Source organism: Tursiops truncatus, chromosome 7 (assembly GCF_011762595.2).
Source record: "Tursiops truncatus isolate mTurTru1 chromosome 7, mTurTru1.mat.Y, whole genome shotgun sequence".
NCBI lineage: Eukaryota > Metazoa > Chordata > Mammalia > Artiodactyla > Delphinidae > Tursiops > Tursiops truncatus.
The window spans coordinates 46,895,165-46,914,766 of record NC_047040.1 but is presented as its reverse complement, the minus strand read 5'-3'; the positions used below and the strand labels follow the sequence as shown (position 1 = coordinate 46,914,766).

Sequence of the window (19,602 nt, the reverse complement as noted above, 5' to 3'; positions counted from 1 at the left end):
GTTAATTCCTGCTTGAAAATACCTCACATTCTCACTTAGAATTCATATTTCCCTTTTCTGCATACCTATAATACTTTGTTCATGTCATTTTTGTATGCCTTTCCTGCTAGATTTTGAACTGTTTCAGACCTGAAACTAGGTACTATTAAATAGAATAACATAAAAATTTAGCAGAGCATAGTTTCTGATACAAAGATGGTGTTGAATAAATAAAAGTTATGATATGTGCTCCACTGGATCTGGCATTTAACCTGATGCCTGGTCAATATTCAATAACTGGTTACTCAAGTGAATTTCATCTGGAGTTTTGAAAATATTGTGATGCTACCTATGGACCTTTCTTTCATACAAAATGCATACTGCTTTACCTTTTAAGATCTTTTGATTTCATGTTATTTTTTTCACTGAAAAAAGAAATTAATGATTTGTTCTGCTTGAAATTTCCAGGCCAGTATATTGCCTCTCTGCTAATACTGTAAACTGCATCCCATTCAGGCTGTAGTAGTCATGCTATGGTCATGCTTTAGGCACTCGTTTTTCAAACACCTGAATTTCTGTTTACTGGTCAGTATTCCTTTCAGATGTCTAATTAAAGCGAAATTGCTACATTTTACTAAGTTGTCAGAGGAGCATTGGAGAAAATTCTGGTACTCATTCTGTTTAAATCTAACCACTCTCCCCACAGGGTGGGTCTCATCTGCTTAAACGAAATGCTGACAGTAAGTTTAAGACCCTTTTAAAAAAGCCATGCTGAAGCATGTATCTGGCAGGTTCTAAATAAGTTCCATTTTCTCTGTACTGATTTAGACATATTTTGCGTGTAGAAAGAACAAGGAGAGAACAAGGAGAATGTCTTCTGAAAAAGGGAAAATGGATGTTTTATTAAGTCCTTTCCACTTTATTTTCCCGTGAATAAAGTCTATAAATTCACCAATGCCATCCCAGAACAACAAAATACGTAGTATATGTTGGGCTCTTTGTCAGGCTATTGTTTGTCTATTTAGTTTTGTTCATAAGAAAGCTCTCTCAACCTATCAAGAGGGTGTGAAGGAAAAAAAACAACAGTGTTAGGAATGAAATTTAAAGTAAAAGGAAAATAGAATAAATGATTTCAAAACTTTACTGAATAGTTTTCATGGTAACTCCCTGGGGAGACAGGAGCAGTCATATTGATATATTGACTACAGCAAAATAAAATATGAATACTCTTCTGTTTACACTATAAATTGGTATCATATTCTGGAAAGCAGTTTAATAATACATATCAAGAAGCTTTAAACAGTTTATACATTTTGGCCTATTATTTTTCCTCCCAAGGAAATAATTGAAAATTCAGATGGAGATATATGTACATGGATTTTAATTAAAGCATTGTTTGCAAATGCAAAAAATTATAAATGACTAAACATACACTAATGGGAGAATAGGTAAATGAATAACAACCCATAGAATATTCTTCACTAATGAATACGGTAATTTTGAAAAATATTTAATAGCATGGATACATGTTCACAACACAATCTTAACTGAAAAACACAGCATATAACATTCTTTATTTTCTTTTTTCTTCTTACTATAATGCATGCTCACTGTAGTAAGTCACATCGCATGTTGTATGTAGTAAGTCAGATAGTATCACCCCATGACCCAATTAATAATAGTCAGTGTTGGGCTTCCCTGGTGGTACAGTGGTTGAGGGTCCGCCTGCCGATCCAGGGGACACGGGTTCGTGCCCTGGTCCGGGAGGATCCCACATGCCGTGGAGCGGCTGGGCCCGTGAGCCATGGCCGCTGAGCCTGCGCGTACGGAGCCTGTGCTCCGCAACGGGAGAGGCCACAGCAGTGAGAGGCCCGCGTATCGCAAAAAAAAATAAATAAAATAATAATAATAATAGTGTTAACAATTTGGTCAGTTTCCTTCACACCTTACTTCATGCTTATATAAACATATACACAATTATATACATATATACAATATGTTTTTAATTTTATAAATCTATTTATAGATTTTTAAAGTACTGGGTGAAATCCAGTACTGTATGGAATCCAGTACTTTTAAAATCTATAAGTAACTTGGATGGAATCCAAGTTATTTCTGAGAAATTGGATTAGGAAATTTTTTTTATTTTTCTGTATTTTCCAAAGTATCTATATAGAACATTAAAAAAAACACTGAGTGAAGCCATACCTGAGATAACCAGGTATTTTGAATGTGAGAAGGACACAGAGATAAATGATTAAAAAATAGCAGATATCAGTGATTTAAAAAATACCCAAAACCACCAACAATAACTATTAGTAGACGTAGCCACCAAGGTCAGCTTTCTTTCATGTCAGTATCCCATGTCTCTGATTCCCTGGGGTGCTTATGCAAGCCATGGAATAAATGTGCAAGCCATGGAATAAATGTGCATGCCGGTTTCAAAGATAGGAAGTTTAAATACTTTTGTAGTAAAAGAAACAGAATACTTGAAGAGGATGGCTTTAGGTCATGACCCTATCCCCTTGGGATATACTTATTGTTTAGGTCAGTGGTTCTCAACCTTGGCTGTGCATTAGAACCATCTGGGACCTTATGAAAATTTGATTCCCTGGACTGCATCTGCAATGATTCTGACTTAATTGGACTGGGGTGGGGCCTGGGAATATACTAAAGGTTCCCCGGGTAATTTTGATATCTACACAGGGTTGAGAACCACGGTCCTAGGCCAAGAGAGTTGCACATGCTGGAAAAGGTAACAATAGTAACACATCATGCAAATTGATAATTTTGAGGTTTTGTTAGATTTTCATTTAATATTTCATGTATTTGTTCAAGCAATCAGTCACACATTCAGAAAATAATTGAGTAGACACATGCATGTTTACAATTCTAAATGTGTTTTTTCCAAAGAACAATTGTTTTCTGGAATGTTCTTACTAAGACAAAGTGAACAGACACTTTTAGAAAGATGGATGCTAAGAGTTCACATGAGACTCGTTTCTTGCCTAACATTGTTAACCAGAATAATTTAATCATACAATTCTCTTAACTCAAACATCTTATGTGCACTTTTTTTTGGCACTCTCACTCTTTTCATTTGATTCTCTCAGGTAGATATTTGAAGGCAACTAATTTCTTTGCATCTCTCACAGTGACTAGTACAGATCATGCATATTGTAGGTGCATGTGTAGCATAAAATGACTGCTCAAACCCAGACTCTGGAACTTTCTTGGTTCACAGTCCTTTTAGTGCCTCAGTAATTTTTTTTGTGTGTGTGGCCGGACAGCAACTTCTAACAACTTAGTAGTCATTTGAAAAAAATAATCCATATTTGCTAATTACTTAATGGGATGTACTTGTCTGTTAGACACTGCACAACTTCTCTGACCCTGGAGTGAGATGGAACACTGCCATCCTCATTTCTGTTCAACATTGGTTTTCATGCAGTGTTTACTTTTTAGCAGAACAATCACTGAGCACTCAGCTTCTCAAAGATCTCATGTCATTGATTTGAGTATAGAATGTTGAATTATGGACTCTCAAATTAGTTTGCTTTCATGAAAATTTAAAATATCTTCTGACACCTCTGAGTTTGTTGTGTCACCTTTGGTGGCTTCGAGCATAGTTTAGGTTTTTGTGGCCCCAAATCTGGGGCTTCTGATGTTTTTCTGTTATAGGCACAACAGAGGATTTGTCTACTAAGTTTTTGTTGCTTATGTTGTTTGCTTTAGATATCCAGTTGCTAAGCCTACGCATACATTCTAACAGAAGACTAATCATAGTCTTTCTTTTTTATAGCATTAAGATGTGGAACCACTAAAAATAGATACTTAAAAAAAGCACTTGGATTCAAGGCACTGTACTAATAAGTACTTTATAGTATCATATTCTTTGATTCTATCATGTTTTTGAAATTGAACGATCTCACAAAACTTCCCTGATGCAGGACAGAGAGGAATAGGCTGTCTGTCCTGTTGTGTTGGGCTTAGAGATGGTGGTCTTTGGGCAGTGCTTGACTGTTCTCTTGGCAGGAGGTGGAGGGTGCTGGACATTCCAGTTGGGATGGACCGTGACCCTACCTGAAAGCTAACGCGGGCTCCAGGAATGAGTTCTCTCTTATGCCAGGTCCCCTGGCTTGGAGTTGTGCAGCCCAAAATAATAATCCCACTTTACAATTATTTGCTCTTTGGAGTATTACATCCTTTCTGGGAACTTGGTGGGGAATATTTTGGGGGAATAATTTGAGGGAGGCATTTTTAGTTTGGTACGCTAAATCTTTTTCAGGATATTAATTATATAAATAGCAATAGCTTGATTCTCCTTTTGGCCTGGACGACATAGTCCTTTCCAGACTTCATCCATCAATTTTACTAAATTAGGGATACTTAAGGAAATTGAGTCATTAAGTTGCAAAGGAGGCTAGAGTACTCTGTATTCAGTTCAAAGAGTTCATACTTAATTCATTCCCAAGTGGGTATTGTACACCAGCTAACCCGATTTCCATTGTTACATTCACGAGAGGGAACATTCATTGATTGTTGGTTCTCTAAAGGTCTTCTCTCCTATATACGATCATTAATATATTTGAAATATCTAAGGGAAAAACATTTACCACTCACAGATTCCTAATGGACTTTTCCTTTTAAATAGCGTTTTATTAAGAAATCTAAGTCTGTGTGAAATAGATTTTGTAACAACTTTATATTTTTAAATTCAATTATTTTCCCAAATGGGTTTTTTCCCCTTATAGCAGTCTCTTGTTTTCACCCATATTACTTGTTTCCATTTTTATTGTCAACTTCAATTTTGGCTCCTTGATGATCTGCTACAGAGATTTTTCCAATTAATTATTTAGAATTGGGCAATAATTGGTAGAACTTAATCGTCATTTAATTGCTTTTCTAAGGAAAAGCCACAATGGTTGCCCTAATCTTGTTTTGTAAAGTTCTTTCTCAACATCACAAGAGTGAACATATCTGTTGAAGAAGTTATTGAAAGAACAACTGGTAAAGAATCAAAGAATCTGTACTTTGCTTAAAGTACATAATTATGAATGTTCTCTGCACAGAAATGGTTGCTTACACATTATCTCCTTGCCCCTCCCTCCACTGCAAGACTTACGTACTTCATATCACACACTTGCATCCTCCCTTGCAGTTATTAAGTTGACCTCTCTGGGCATGGCTGATGCGTTTATTTTTCATGTTGTTTTTTACTCTTTATCCTTTTGCTGTTACAAATCTTAGTTGTGAGTGTGACCTGCCAGTAAGTGGTACCTTTTGCCTTCTGCTGAATCACTGAACGTGAAAGTGGCCTTGGGACCCCTGAGACATAGAGCAAAAAGGACTGGGAAGGTAGGACTCATGAGAAGTATAATTTTGACTTTAAGGAGGTGAGAGTAAGACATTTGGATATGTGGGAGGGGGCGGGGGGTGGGAGAGAGAACTCTAGGCAGAAGGAACAGCCTGTGCAAAGACCCAAAGGTGGGCACTTGCCTGGCTCAAGGAAGTGCAAGGGGCCGATGTGGATCAGAGGAGTGAGGATGGAGTGGCGAGGATTAAGCTCAAGACTCAGTGGGACACGTCATCTCAGGCAAGGACCTTCTTGAGGGAAGGGGATGATGTCAGTCAGCATATGCTTGCTGGGTAAGTCACTAAATTCCCATCTTTCCTCTAAGGAGGAATATCTGCTTCTCACGTTTTCTTAGCTCAATCATTTGTCTTTGGTGGAGACTTCACATATTCTGTTTAACCTCATTGTTCTTTCCTCAGTCTTAAAAATTTTTTTTGCTGATTTTTCTCAGGAAAAGAAATCTCTCTTTCTCTCAGTCTTTTCATCTGTGATGCCATTGGGCTGTCAGTTCTTCTGTCACTCCATACTTAGCACCTTCGTATATAGTGTACGTAATTAATGCATGTTGGGCGAAATTTGTGAGTGAATGAATAATTGTGATTCTGAGGCAGGATGAAAAATTGAGAAGACAAGATAAAAGTTAGGATGAGAAATGCCTGTGGAGTGAGCTTGGGCAATATGTTTTAGGATTTTGATTTGTTTATTTATCAGACTGATTTATTTCTACTGAGGGAAGGGGCCCTTTGGGTAGGCAAGAAGAAACTGAGTCCAAGTACTAATGGTTCACTTTCTCATTTGTTCCCTATTCAGTCACCTGCAATGTGCTTGTTCTTAAGTTATAAGGACTCTTTTTTATGTCATTCATTTCATTAGTTTTGGTGAATCACACTCATTTAAGATTCTGGTCCTAATGGAGAAAATGTGCATTTTACTTGGTCTATAACATTTTTCACCTTTGGAGATCATGTCCTTATTCTATCTCTGTAATTTCTTCTTAGATTTGACATTTTCTCTGTAATGAATATTAGTACAATAAATTTGTTTTTGCTTCAAACAGGCACAGATTTTTTTTCTCTTAAACTCCACAGCCAGTAAGAATTTTGGATCCAATCTGATGCTTAAGCAATGAAAAGGAGGCTTTTCTAATTTATTGAACTTTTTCTTTAATTCAGCTCCCTTTTGTTCCTTTAAAAGAAGGAGGCTGTGTGTCCATATTTGAAATGCTGTAAAGATTAAACTGTTGAAGCCCTTTCCACCCTGCTTTACAGAATGTGGAATAATATGTTCCTTTCTTTCACAAGCCCCTTTGTTGTCCTCACTCTTTCCTAAACTTTCGGCCCTCCTTCCAATTAAATACGGAAATTGTGCTGGTACCCGGGAGAAAGAATTTTAAAACTACTTTGTTAGTATTGTTTTGTAATAGTGAAAGTAAAGTTAATCTTTGATGTAATACAATTGCATTATATTTATTTAGCAAGTTTTGCTACTTATGTGTTCTCTAGTCAAAATTTCCAAGTTAAATATTCTTAGAAAGAAGGAAAAGTCGTATTAATTTCCAAAAGGAAAAGGAATCTTAATATTTGTTTTTGTGATTATTGTAATAATGTAAAATGTTTCTTATTGGCAACTGTGGGATTAAGCTCAAAATTTCACCAAATACTGGGGCCGGAAAGCTGGCTGTAATTTCAAGTGGCTTCTGTAGAAATCCTATAATTATCATTCTTTCCCCAGTTCATGGTCACTTCTGATCATCTCTTCCTCTCTTCCTTCATTTCTTCTCTTTTTCCTGCTCTTCTCATCTTCCCTCCCTTCCTCCCCACCCCTGTTGCATTCATCTAGAATCTACATGCTAAACTCTGGCGAAACACAAGGCTGAGTTTGAAACAGTATCGGCTGTCAAGGAGATTGTTCTCACAGAGAAGACAAATGCACAGAAAGTAAAACATACACCATAAATACTATGTGCTATCAGACGAATCAGTACAGAAGAAAAGAGCCCATCTAACTGGGATAAGGCCACATTTATTTGAAGAGTGTCGTTTGACCTAAACTTTGAAGGATAGCTTAGGATTTTTGATGGGTAGAGATTAAAATTAAGATTTTTTTCAGATAGAAGAAAGGAATGATATAGCAGGAGAGTGGGTTGGTCTTGGATAGTGACTAGTGACCCATTCATGTGACGATATAAAGCAGAGTTCTGCAAACTTTTTCTGTAAAGTGCCAGAGAGCAAATAATTTCTTCGTAGACCATATGGCCTGTGCTGTTGAAGCAAAAGCAGCCATAGGTAATCCATAAATGAGTATATTGGCAGTGTTCCAATAAAACTTTATTTACAAAAACAGGCTGCAGGTCAGAGTTGGCCTGCAGGCTGTAGTTTGCTAATCCCCATAAAAGAGTGGTTAGTGGGAAATAAGGCTGGAATGGAAGGTGGTAGCCAGATGTCAGCTTTTGAATGCTAGGCTAAAGGCTTGGGAATTAATTGAAACGCTCTTTAGTGAAACCATGATGATGTCTCTACTAAAGGCTTTAAATACCTTAACATTTAAATGTGGAACCAGATGTTTTCTATTTACATCCTAAGATATCTGTATAGCTAGCTCTATTCCAAGGTTTCTCTGACTGAATATTTTGTATGAAAATGGTGGGTGGAGAACAAACTCTAGGCCTCTGAATGCCCCCAGTAAAGTTTGATTTGAGTCATAACGTCTTTGAGTCATAACATAAAGTCTCCACTGGAATGGACCAAAAAGTCAGATCATGGAAAACAGGAGAGAATGAATGGGCAGGCCCTTTGGAGATCTGAGCTCAAAATGTCCACAGTTTCCCTGTTCAAGAAATGATAATGTGAACTGATTCCAAAATAGATATGAGATCCACATTTTTTAAAAACCATTTTATTGAGGCATGGTTGACATGTAAAGGCTGTAGATATTTAATGTATGTAACTTAATGAGTTTGGGGATAACTATACACCTGTGAAAACATCGCTACCATCAAAACCATAGACATATCCATCACTTCCCAAAGTTTCTTCCCGCCCCTATTATTATTATTATTTTGTGGTAAGAACACTTAAAGTAAGATCAATCCTCTTAGGAAATGTTAAATATATAGTACAGTATTGTTAACAATAGGCTCTGTGCTGTATACTAAATCTCTAGTGTTATTTATCTTGCGTAACTGAGACTTCACACCCTTTGACCATCACCTCCCCATTTCCCCCTCCTCTCAGCCCCTGGCAATTACCATTCTAATCTCTGCTTCTATGAGTTTGAGTATTTAGTTTCCACATATAAGTGAGATCATACATTATCTTCTTCCTGTGTCTGGCTTATTCCACTTAGCATAATGTCCTCCAGCTCCATCCATGTTGTTGCAAGTGGCAGGATTTCCTTTTTTTTTTAAAGGCTGAATAATATCTCATTGCATGTATATACGAGTTTTCTTTATCTGTTCATCTGCTGATGGCCGTTTAGATTGTTTCCATATCTTGGCTATTGGGAATAATGCTGCAGTGAACATGGGAGTGCAGGCATCTCTCTTTGAGACTGATACTTATAGGAATAGTGACACATGTTGATTCTGAATTTCTACATAATTTCATAGAAGATTGTATTACGTACTATAGAAAGTTGTTCTTGGTTTCAATATTGCCTTTTTAAAACTTCCTCTATAGTAATATCAGATAATTCTGCAGTACTGTTTTTTCACGTTTCCTTAGAATCTTCCTCAAGGTAAGAATGTATCCTATTAATGTTTGCAGCCCCATTACCTAGCTAGTGCGGATCTGGCCAAAGTCAGGCAGTCAATAAATATTTGTTGAATCAATCAATGTAGGTAAACATTTCTAACTGTTCCCAACCAATTATTTAATTTCACTATATTTTTGTGTTCTTTATTTTTTTATAGCTCTCATTTAGAATGCATAAACCTCAAAGCTTTAAAATTTTCATTGTTAAAATATTTTATTAAATTTTATCTGTGATCTGTTTATAAAAACTTTATCTACCTAGTATATTTTTAGCTCTATATTCCTAGAGAGGAAAAAAGTTGTATATTAAATTATTGTAGATGCTTGAAACATAATTGAAAAGAAGTAGGCTTGTTTTTGTACTGGAGAAATCTGAAAAAGTTTCTCCATGGGTATAGTTGTAACCTACATAATAGTAACAACATAATAAGATGATGTCAGATTCTCTTGAAAAGAAGTGGGGTTGTAATTTCTCAGCGCACCCCACTTCAGATGTCGTCAAATAAATAGCTATTTTGGACTTTGATTTACCTATCTATATCCTGTAGCAAAACCATAATACAGTGTTGATTCTAATATGCTTTTGCAAGAACATTTCTTTTATACCTATTTAGTAGTCTTTTGAATTTGTGATTCTCATTCCTTAATGCTTCTAATCATGTGCTAAATAGTTAAATCTTTGTCAGCAACCTCAGACCTCGCTCATGGGTGTGTATTTTATTTTTCCTTGTTTCTCTCAACATTTAGATTATATGTTTTCTTAGGGTGCAGTTGAAATCATTTGATATTGAACCATTTTTAAACCAATGGTGACATACTGAAAAGAAAATTATGTGGGCAAGACATAATGATTATAATTACATGACAGAGAAAATAACATGGGCATGGAAAGCTGAAAAATACAATGGAGAAGAGTAGGTAGATTATGGAGACAAAAGCACCTCTGGTTGAAAATCATATATTTAATCACACAATCTGCCCCGTCTAAATGCCAGAGTATTTTTGTTGGAGAAGAGAGCTAGTGAGGGGGATTATTATGGATATATATTACTTCTGGCTGCCAGTGCTGTTTGCCTGGTCAAACTTGACATCACAGAAGTCAGAGGCATCCTGTTTAAGTCAATGGCAGGTAATTCTTTATAACTTTTTATTTGAAGGAAAAAGAGTTGTTTGTGCCTCTTTAATTGCTGTAACCAGGCTTTCAGCCAAGATTTTGTTTTTCGGGTTTTTTTTTTTTATTTTAATGCTATTTTTGCTGCGGCTTATGTCGGGGCCAGAAAAACCAGGCTGAGAGAGGGGATGAGCAGGTCAGAGAATCAGCAAATGAGCACTTCCTTCTCTGCACTGGTTGGGAGGAAATAAGTGAGCTAGTGAATATGATGGAAACCAAATTCCTAAGGCTTTTCAATGAGAGAGAATGTGGAGTAAAACACATGGAACTTGGAGTAAAATGAACCTGTTAATCCTGCCTGTAATTTATTAGCTGCTCAACTTTAGCCTCGATTTCCTTGCCTTAAAAGGGGGAAGTTTTGCAGGTTTGTATTAGGATGAAATTGGACAACATGTGTAAAGTTTCTAGAACTGGGCCTGAGGGAGCAGGGTGTGTGTGTGAATGTGTGTGTATTATACAAATAACTAGTTTTTCCCATTTGAGCTAGAGAGGACAGTGCTGGTCAGGCCTACAGTATGTCTTAAGTCTGTTAGGCAATCTAAGGTACAGACATAGGGGATCTCCACAGACAGGCTATGAGTTTGATAGCCAAGATGTGACCTTTGCAAATTGTTTTTTCTGAATTTGATACTCATTTTCTCATCAAATTTATTACATTAACATTATTAGCACATGTGGAAAAAAATCGTCCATTCTGGATTAGAAAACATTTTATGAATCAAACCCAGCTTCAGAATGCCAGGAGGCTTTAGGGTGTCTTATTTTGGCAACTGTACTTTTACAAAGATGAAACATATGGAATATGCAGAGGTTTTTTTTTTTAATGAGTTTAGCTTAAGATCTTACTACAATTGGACTTTGTCTATAAATCCAAAGGCTCTGAGAATTTCTAAAATCTTTGGAGCAAACAAATTAATAAAAATTCCCTGTTGAGTCCCATTCCTGAAAATGCGGTTGAAGGAACCATTGTAGGTACATTTGATTTGAATAAGACCCATTACCAAATTTTAATAGGGAATGTTAATTCCTTATCTTCTAGTTATGTGCAGTCTCCCTCTTATGTGGTTTCTCATATTTTTGGTACATTAGCCTTCCCTCCTTTGCCTTCTCTTATAAAAGATAGGGTAGCCTATTAAATAAAATATCATATATTTACAGTTGTATCCCATGTCATTTAAGGTACTTGCTTTGGAAGCAAGCAACAGAACCCAACTCTGGCTACAAGATTCGGGGGAGGGATTTTGATATAGCTCAATCAGCAGAGGGACAGTACAACCCAGCTTCTGGAAGGAGAGGGACATGTAAGCACTGGAAATCACAGAGAGTAGGAGTTCATAGACTCTCTCAGATGATTCAGCTCCAGCAACTGTTAGCCTCTGTGTATCTTTTTTCCCATTTTGAGGGCCTGACAGACTGTCTGGCCTGCGTTAGTTAGACGCTTTATGCCAGTGGCTCAATACATTTTGTCTAGGGGATTAGGGGCAAGTGACTGGGGGAATTATTTTGAATTGAGCAGCAGCTACTTGTCCTCTACACATAACTAGTGTTTTGTACTCGGTGGCTCTATTCAAGGACATTGGTTTAGAAGCCCATCATGCCCTATTTACATATGGCAACCTTTTACTTTTTTGCCTAAGAGTTGTATTTCCCATTTGAATTTGAAGCCATGGTTTGGCATCAGCATGTATGTATAATTACTTTTTTTCTTTTTAATTGATGTTGTATAAGGATTTAAGTTCTCAGTGATGATTGCAATCATACATTCCTTGAATTAACCTGAGTAATGTGACCCCAGGACTCACTATAACATGATATAAAGATGGCTTTGGAGTCATGCATGGGGGGGACACTTGAAGGCTGACACAGCTTCTTTTTTTTTCTTTTAGCATCTTTATTGGAGTATAATTGCTTTACAATATTGTGTTAGTTTCTGCTGTATTGACACAGCTTCTTAATGACTGTGAGATTTGAGGCAGTTTGCATAGCTGCCTGAATGTCTGAAATCTCACTTCTTCATCAGTAAAATGGACTTGATAATATATATTTGACAAAGGTATATTGAGATGTTTTTTGATAATATACACACAAGGCTTGGCAACAGGAACATGTATTTATTCCTAGCCCTTTTTCATATTTTGATTTTAAATTGTTAGCAACATGATTTATTTTAGTGTGAATTTATATGATGGGGAGGTAGTTAAATAATTTGAGGAAAGCTTGGAGTTACGGCCAAAGGCTTAGTTGACCTTCTAGTACCAGATGCTCCTGAATTTTTCTATTAAAAGTAATGATAGTAATGACTGCTCACAAATAATTTAACCTCCCACAAAGGCTTTTTATTATTAAAAATGCCGAGAAAGTAGAGGTGTGGATGAACATCAGTTATCTATATTTTTCCTTGTAATCTATTCTCCATATTTACATTTGAATATATACAAAGTTGTTTTGGAAATTAACCATTTTTCAGATATACTAATGGAACCTCATTTTAAGGTGTGACTCTACAGGAGTCATTTTTTCCCCCAGTTCTTCCCATTTCCATGCTCTAAAGTGGGACTAGAGTAGCTTTTAAGGGTATAATCAGGCAATTGTAGTGCAATAAGAGCACAAGCTTTGAGGAGAGACTGCGGCAAGTTTGTGTCTGGTTTCCTCCATGGCCAACTTACAAACCGTGCTAACCTGCAGTTACCAATATATGAAATGAAGACAGTCGTATCTATCTAACGGGGATGTTTTGAAGAGAAAATGGAATGATGCACTTAAAAATTAACACAATGCCTGGTTCATTAACCGCCAACACATTTTAGTTCTTTTTAGAGTTAATTATTATCATGTATGAGGAAATATATGAAAAATATGTTTGTGTCTAAATATGTAAAGAATTGTGTTTGGATAACATTTAACCTCATTTTTTGATTCTTAAAAGGTTAAGGACTATTTTATAACTTGCTGAATGATACCTTTCCTAGGACTGGACAGTTACAGTGGTTCTATTTGTATTTAAAATATCTTTGTATGGTCAAAAGCAATTTAAAGTCTAGCTTATCTTAACAAAAAATAGATACGGTGTGACAACAGTTTTGTAGCAATATTGCAACTCAATCATTGTTGACTAGGATTTTTTACCTGACGTGATGTTCTTGCTAAAAATTCTTTTTAAAAAATGGGTTTGTTTACACAAATGCATAACAGCATAATTAATCCTTATGAGATGTTTCTTATTGAAGTACTCATGTTTATGAAGTGGTCTCCAGTTGTGAAGTAATAATTTTTGTTATAAATAACGATACTAACATTAGATGTGACAACCAAACACTGTACTGAGCACATTATTTGCATTATTTTATTTTACTAGCTCAAAATAGTTGCTATCTCCTGATTTTACAGATGAGCAAATGGACCGAGAGGTGAGTAACTCACCCAAAGTCACATGTCTAGGGAATGGCAGAGATGGACCTTGACTGGCTGCAGAGCCCATTATGGTAGAAGATAAGGCATCTTTAGCAAAGGTGTTATGATACAGGCTTTGCAAAGGCATTTCCATGATGGTAAAAGTTCTTTTGTAGCCAAACATTATCATTGGTAAATGCATGGACACATTGTCAAGATCTATAAGGCTGGAGGTTTAAGTAGAAAAAGCTTTAATTCTTATTTTCTTGACTTTATTATTTTCACATGTTGTATCTATATATTTAATGGATAATGTTTTTTTATATTTTAGAAAAAGGGTTTTTTTTTTTAACTTAAGTATAGTTGATCTACAATCTTAGTTTCAGGTATACAGCATAGTGATTCAGTATTTTTGCAGATTATGTTCCATTATAGGTTATTACAAAGTAACGGCTATAATTCCTTATGCTATACAATACCTTCTTGTTGCTTATCTATTTTATAGATAGTAGTTTGTATCTGTTAATCCTATACCCCTAATTTGTCCCTCCCCCTTCCCTCTCCCTTTTGATTACCTTAAGTTTATTTTCTATGTCTGTGAATGTGTTTGTTTTGCATATACATTAGTGTTATTTTTAGATTCCACATATAAGTGACATCACAGTATTTATCTTTCTGACTTATTTCACTAAGCATAATATTCTCTAGGTGCATCTGAGATTCTGTTTTGATATTTTGTAATTTGGAACTAAAACACATCCCCTGCTTTCCAGACAACAGAACAAAATAAAGGAGCTAGCCATGCACTAAGGGGTTTGGTGAGATGGCATTTTATTCTAAGACCTTTGACTGTATTTTAAATTAGTATTAAATCTATATAACTTGATAATATTAGAAATTAGTAACATAAAGTAAAAATTATTTTCCTAAAGCCAGAAACTCTTTCCATTATTCACTGTTCTCCCTTCTTCTTCTAAATGGCAGAGAAAATGGAGTGATAATCCTGCGCCGTGTTAATAATAAATTCAAATTTATTCAGTTTTAGGGAGAATAATGAATTTGTTGGAATGTTTAACACCTCTTTCTATCCATCCATGTGTATGTATTTCCTAAATTTTTCAACAGTTTTGTACTGTTGGTTCAGGTGCCTTAAATGACATTTTAAAGTATAGTGACATATGCTTTCTAGGATATAACGTGCTGCGATTTTCTTTTTCTCTTCCAGTGTCTGTATTTATGCTGAAGGTCCAGGTGAATGACATCATCAGTCGTCAGTACCTGAGTCAAGCAGTTGTAGAAGTGTTTGTAAACTACACGAAGACAAATTCCACAGTAACTAGAAACAATGGAGCAGTGTTGATAAGAGTACCCTACAAGTTAGGACTCAGCCTAACCATTATTGCTTACAAAGATGGCTATGTGTTGACACCTCTGCCTTGGAAGACTGGAAGAATGCCAAGTAAGCAGTTAAACAATGTTTTGCTTTCACTAAATGTAAATGATTTTTTTCTCTTGTTCTGATAAACCGAAAATGAGACTATGTGAAGCCAATATAAGGAGGTAGAAAGGCGTGCCAGTTTGAAGAAAACATGAAGGTCTTTTTCCTTCTACAGAAGCTTGAAGGAATCCCGAGCTACAGCTCTGCTCTGGCACAAAGCTTGTCTGCAGGTGGCGGAGAGGGGTGTGGCATGCCCAAAGAATTAGTTAGAAGCAGGATAGTAAAGTAAAGTAAATTATCTGGCCCAAAGTAAAGTAAAGGGCCAGATAATTAAAGGACAGTCTCAAAAGATAAGATGAACAGTTTAGATTTATGTGACGAATAATTTAGAAACTGAATTTACAGTGTATAAAGAACAGGGCAACAGCAGGGCTAAAATGGATTCAGGGAGCCTGGCTATGAAGCTGTGGTTGTGCTGCTGGACAGTAGCCTGATGTAAGAAAGGAAATGGAAAGGAGAGGTGAGAGTACAAGAGGCATACTGGAGAAAGAATTATTAATTATTGTGGCAATCATTTCACAATATAAAAACATATCAAATCATCACATTGTACACCTTAAACTTACATGATGTTAGCTGTCAATTATATCTCAATAAAGCTGGAAAAAAATTGGTAGGAGTGATTATAACTAATTGAATACTGGGAAAATTGGCCATACAAGGTACCAGAATACAAGTCTGATTGACTGGAAGGATGATACATTAGGTAGTCAATCTTTCTAAAAATTTTATTTTTTATTGTGGTGGTTCTTGTTGTTAGGTTTTAGATATTTTATTTAGTTTCATAATGGAAACATTTGAATTCCTGAACTATTTAAATTTAGAATGAGAAAGAAAATGAAAAATGAATTAGATAATTTAATAAGACTCATGTGAAATTGTAATAAAATGACTGGAAAATCCAGATACGGATGTATTTGAGGTGACTTCATGGTATCAAATGCTTTAAATTTTTTTAAAGACAGAAATTAAGTACAACTATTCATTCAACAAAAGTGAGAAAAATAATGAAAGACGAAACCAACTAAAATGGGAAAAAGGAAATAAAAAGATTGAAGTAGATTGGCATATATTAGAAAAATAAAAAGAAATAATTGACAAAGTGTTAGTTCTTTGAAGTAAATTATACATACATCTAGCTAATTTAAACAAAAATGAGGGAAATAAAAGATAAAAATATATAAAAGCTTTAAAAATCATAAAAATTATCAAAAAATTTGGCAATAATCTTAAAAATCCAATAAAACAAACAATTTTGTGATAATATAAATGGTATATTGATTTTAGATGAGGTAGATTAATAACCATGGGTAAAATGTTCTGGGTAAAAATAACTTCAAAGGCTATAAGGAAAAGTGCCCCAGATCATTTTACCGAATCAGTACAGCCTTGATTCTGAGACCTAACAAAGGTAATACAAAATTAAATGCCCTCATGTGTGCATACTGTCTCTCATATACACACACCTCTCTATTGACCAGTCATACTTATAACTCTAAATGTAAAATTCCTAAACAATACAGAAAAGAATTTCACCATTATTTAAATATAGGATACTGTCAAGACCAAGTAGGATTTTTCTTCTTTGCAGAACTATAAGGATGTCAAACTTCATTAATTTTATGTATCATATTAGTAGAACAAATTAGAACTAATATGTGATAATATCAACAATTGCCTGAAATGTTGCCTGAAATGCATTTTATAAGTTCACCATTCATGCCTAACCAAGAACACACTCTTTAAAAACTAGGACCACAAAGATATCCTTAGGTATCTCAAAATCATACTTAACTGTAAAATATTAGAGGTGATCCTACTAAAATAAGAAACTAAACACAGATGTCTATATTATTTTACATTGTAGTAGAAGTTATTATCAGAGCAAAAAGATATTAACAGATTAAAAAAAGGGAATAGCTATTAGGAAGGAAGAATCAAAACCATTTTTTCTGGTTATGATCATATCCCTGGAAAACTACAAATAAGTATTGCTACAAATCAATACATGTTCTTATATACCAGAAGTAATAAACAATTAGGAAAAATAATGAAAAGAAATCCCTCTCAGAACAACAAGAACAAACAAAATATGCAGGGAAACCTACAAAAAAAAGTGAAGTAACTGTGGGGAGGGAAAATAAAACTACCAAATGTTACTGATAGACCTAAAAAAAAAAAAACCAAATCAACTAAAGCAACAGAAACTGGAAAAATATTTTTTCTTAGCTTGAACATTGTAAAGATTTGAATTCTTCCCAGATTAATTTATAGATTTAATGCATTAACAAAACACTTGGCAAAATAACCCTTAAAGAACAGATGTGTCAAAATACCTGAAATCTTGTTTTAAAAGACGATTTACTAGAGGCAATTTGCCATTCCAGATAACTAAAATATATAGCTACAGAATTAAGTGATATTGTACTATGATTTGTAATGTGGTACAAATCAGATACTAGTAGGCATAAAAAATATAATCTATGATAGGAATCATAAATCATTGAGGAAAAAGCTGAATATTCAAAAAGTAATATTGGGATACTTTGGTTAACTATTTGGAGTAAATTAATTTGAATCCATATTCCAAAATATATTGCTCAGAAAGTTAAAATATGGAAAATTAAATTATATTAAATTTAATAAACTATCTTATTTTTTTAGGATGGTCTTTTTAAACTGAAAAGCAATGAAAGATGTCATAAAAGGTAGATTTCCCCATAATTTTAAAAAGTAGTAAAAAATATATGAAATAATAAGGAATGATATCCTTAATGTGTTAAGAATTCATACACATCAGTAAAAAACCAAGGCCCTGCCTAAATAAGGTGAATGGATAAAATCATGACTTAGTTTTCAAAACAGGAAATACAAATGATTAGTAAATACGATAAAATATTTTACCTTCCTAATAATCCAAGTACGCCTCCAAAATACACATTTCTTAGATTTTTTCACTTTAGAAACATTTTTTAAAAGTGAACATACTCAATATTGACAAGCTGGGCAAGATGGCCATCCTCAAACACTGCTGGTGGGAGAAGTCGGCAGTGTTATCTGGATAACAACTTTGAAATGTGTGTGTCAGTGTCTTCGAAATCTTCATCATCATTGACTGCTGGGAATATATCCTAAAAACAAACATACAAATAAAGTGGACAGATATCTGTGCACAAGGATGTTGAGTCAAATATTATTTTGTAATAGTGAAAATGGAAACAATCTAAATATACAGTATTATACAGTGTAGTGGTTAAGTGAATCTTGATACTTTAAGAAATATGTGACCTTGAAAATGTTATGAAAGTTTCTATTGAGGAACAGAAATGCTTACAATATTATTTTAAGTGAAAAAGCAGGGTGAAAATATTCTGTATACAATATCATACTCCCTCTTTTTAAAAACAAAATCACAGGAAAAATCCAGGAAGAGCTACACTGAAATACTAATAGTGGTTGTCTCTGTGGTGGTATTGTGATGACCATCATTTTCTTCTTTCCTTTTCTGTATTTCTCAACTTTTCCAGAGTGGATATATATCCCGTTTATAATCAGAAACATTTTTTAAAGTCAAAGGAAATCTGAATCCAAGTTTAAGTGACTTTCTGAAAGATTCTCCTCAGGTTTAATAGAAGAGCCCTTTTTAACCTCCCTGGGACTAAGAAAGTATCCAAATATGGGATACAATCATCTCGGGTCCAAGCTACTACCCTAACCACCTCCTCTCCAATCTAATACGTCTAACAATCCATCTAAATGTTAGTGTATTCTCAATTAAAATTACTTTCATTTGGTAGTCCTCTATTCCTACTTAAGAAAAAAGTATATTATTTTACATCCACCCATACATCATCGTATACTTTTAATATTTTATCCTGTCTTTTCCGTATTTCCTTTACAGCTCTTTGAAATATCTCCAGATTTTAAAAGTATTCTCATGCAAGTGTGTTTTATCCTTTCTTAAGTGATTTAGGGGTATTGTATCATTTCTGTTGATATTTACTTGCATTGCATGGAGGAGAGAGATCAGTGAGAACTTGAACTCTAGGTGATGCCTCAGAACTTATTTTTCTTTTGCAGGATTGGTCAGGTTGTTTGATTTGGTCTTGCTTATAAAACGATGGTCTTTTGTCCCTGCCTCTTGTTCCTGATCTTGAAAGAATTTAGTTATCTTTCAGGGGATCTGCACTTACTCATCCCACCAGGCATTTCAGGTGCCTACTCTTGTAGGCGGGTCCAGCCCCATCCTCCCTACTACTAAAGGTTGCCTCTGGATCATTTTATGTGTTAAACTGTTTCTTCCTTTGGCAAAGCACAGTCTGTTTGGTGAACCACACTGTGAAGAAGAGCACTGCACCTTTGTATGGGGAGTTAAAAAAGAAGAGTGGATATACTCCCCATCTGAGAGAACCTTGAATCATGGGGCCAGGAAAAAACGGCTTAAAAATTATTCAGT

The 19,602-nt window shown here is 35.0% G+C and overlaps 1 protein-coding gene across 1 annotated transcript in view; it reads left to right on the top strand.

Moving 5' to 3' along the window:
* Positions 1 to 19,602, top strand: part of FAM171B (family with sequence similarity 171 member B) — a 65,756-nt gene that overhangs the window by 20,443 nt on the left and 25,711 nt on the right. The window contains exon 2 of the mRNA XM_019931551.3: positions 14,874 to 15,107. Within this exon, the coding sequence (XP_019787110.1) occupies positions 14,874 to 15,107 (234 nt within the window). The remainder of the gene's footprint in view (positions 1 to 14,873; positions 15,108 to 19,602) is intronic.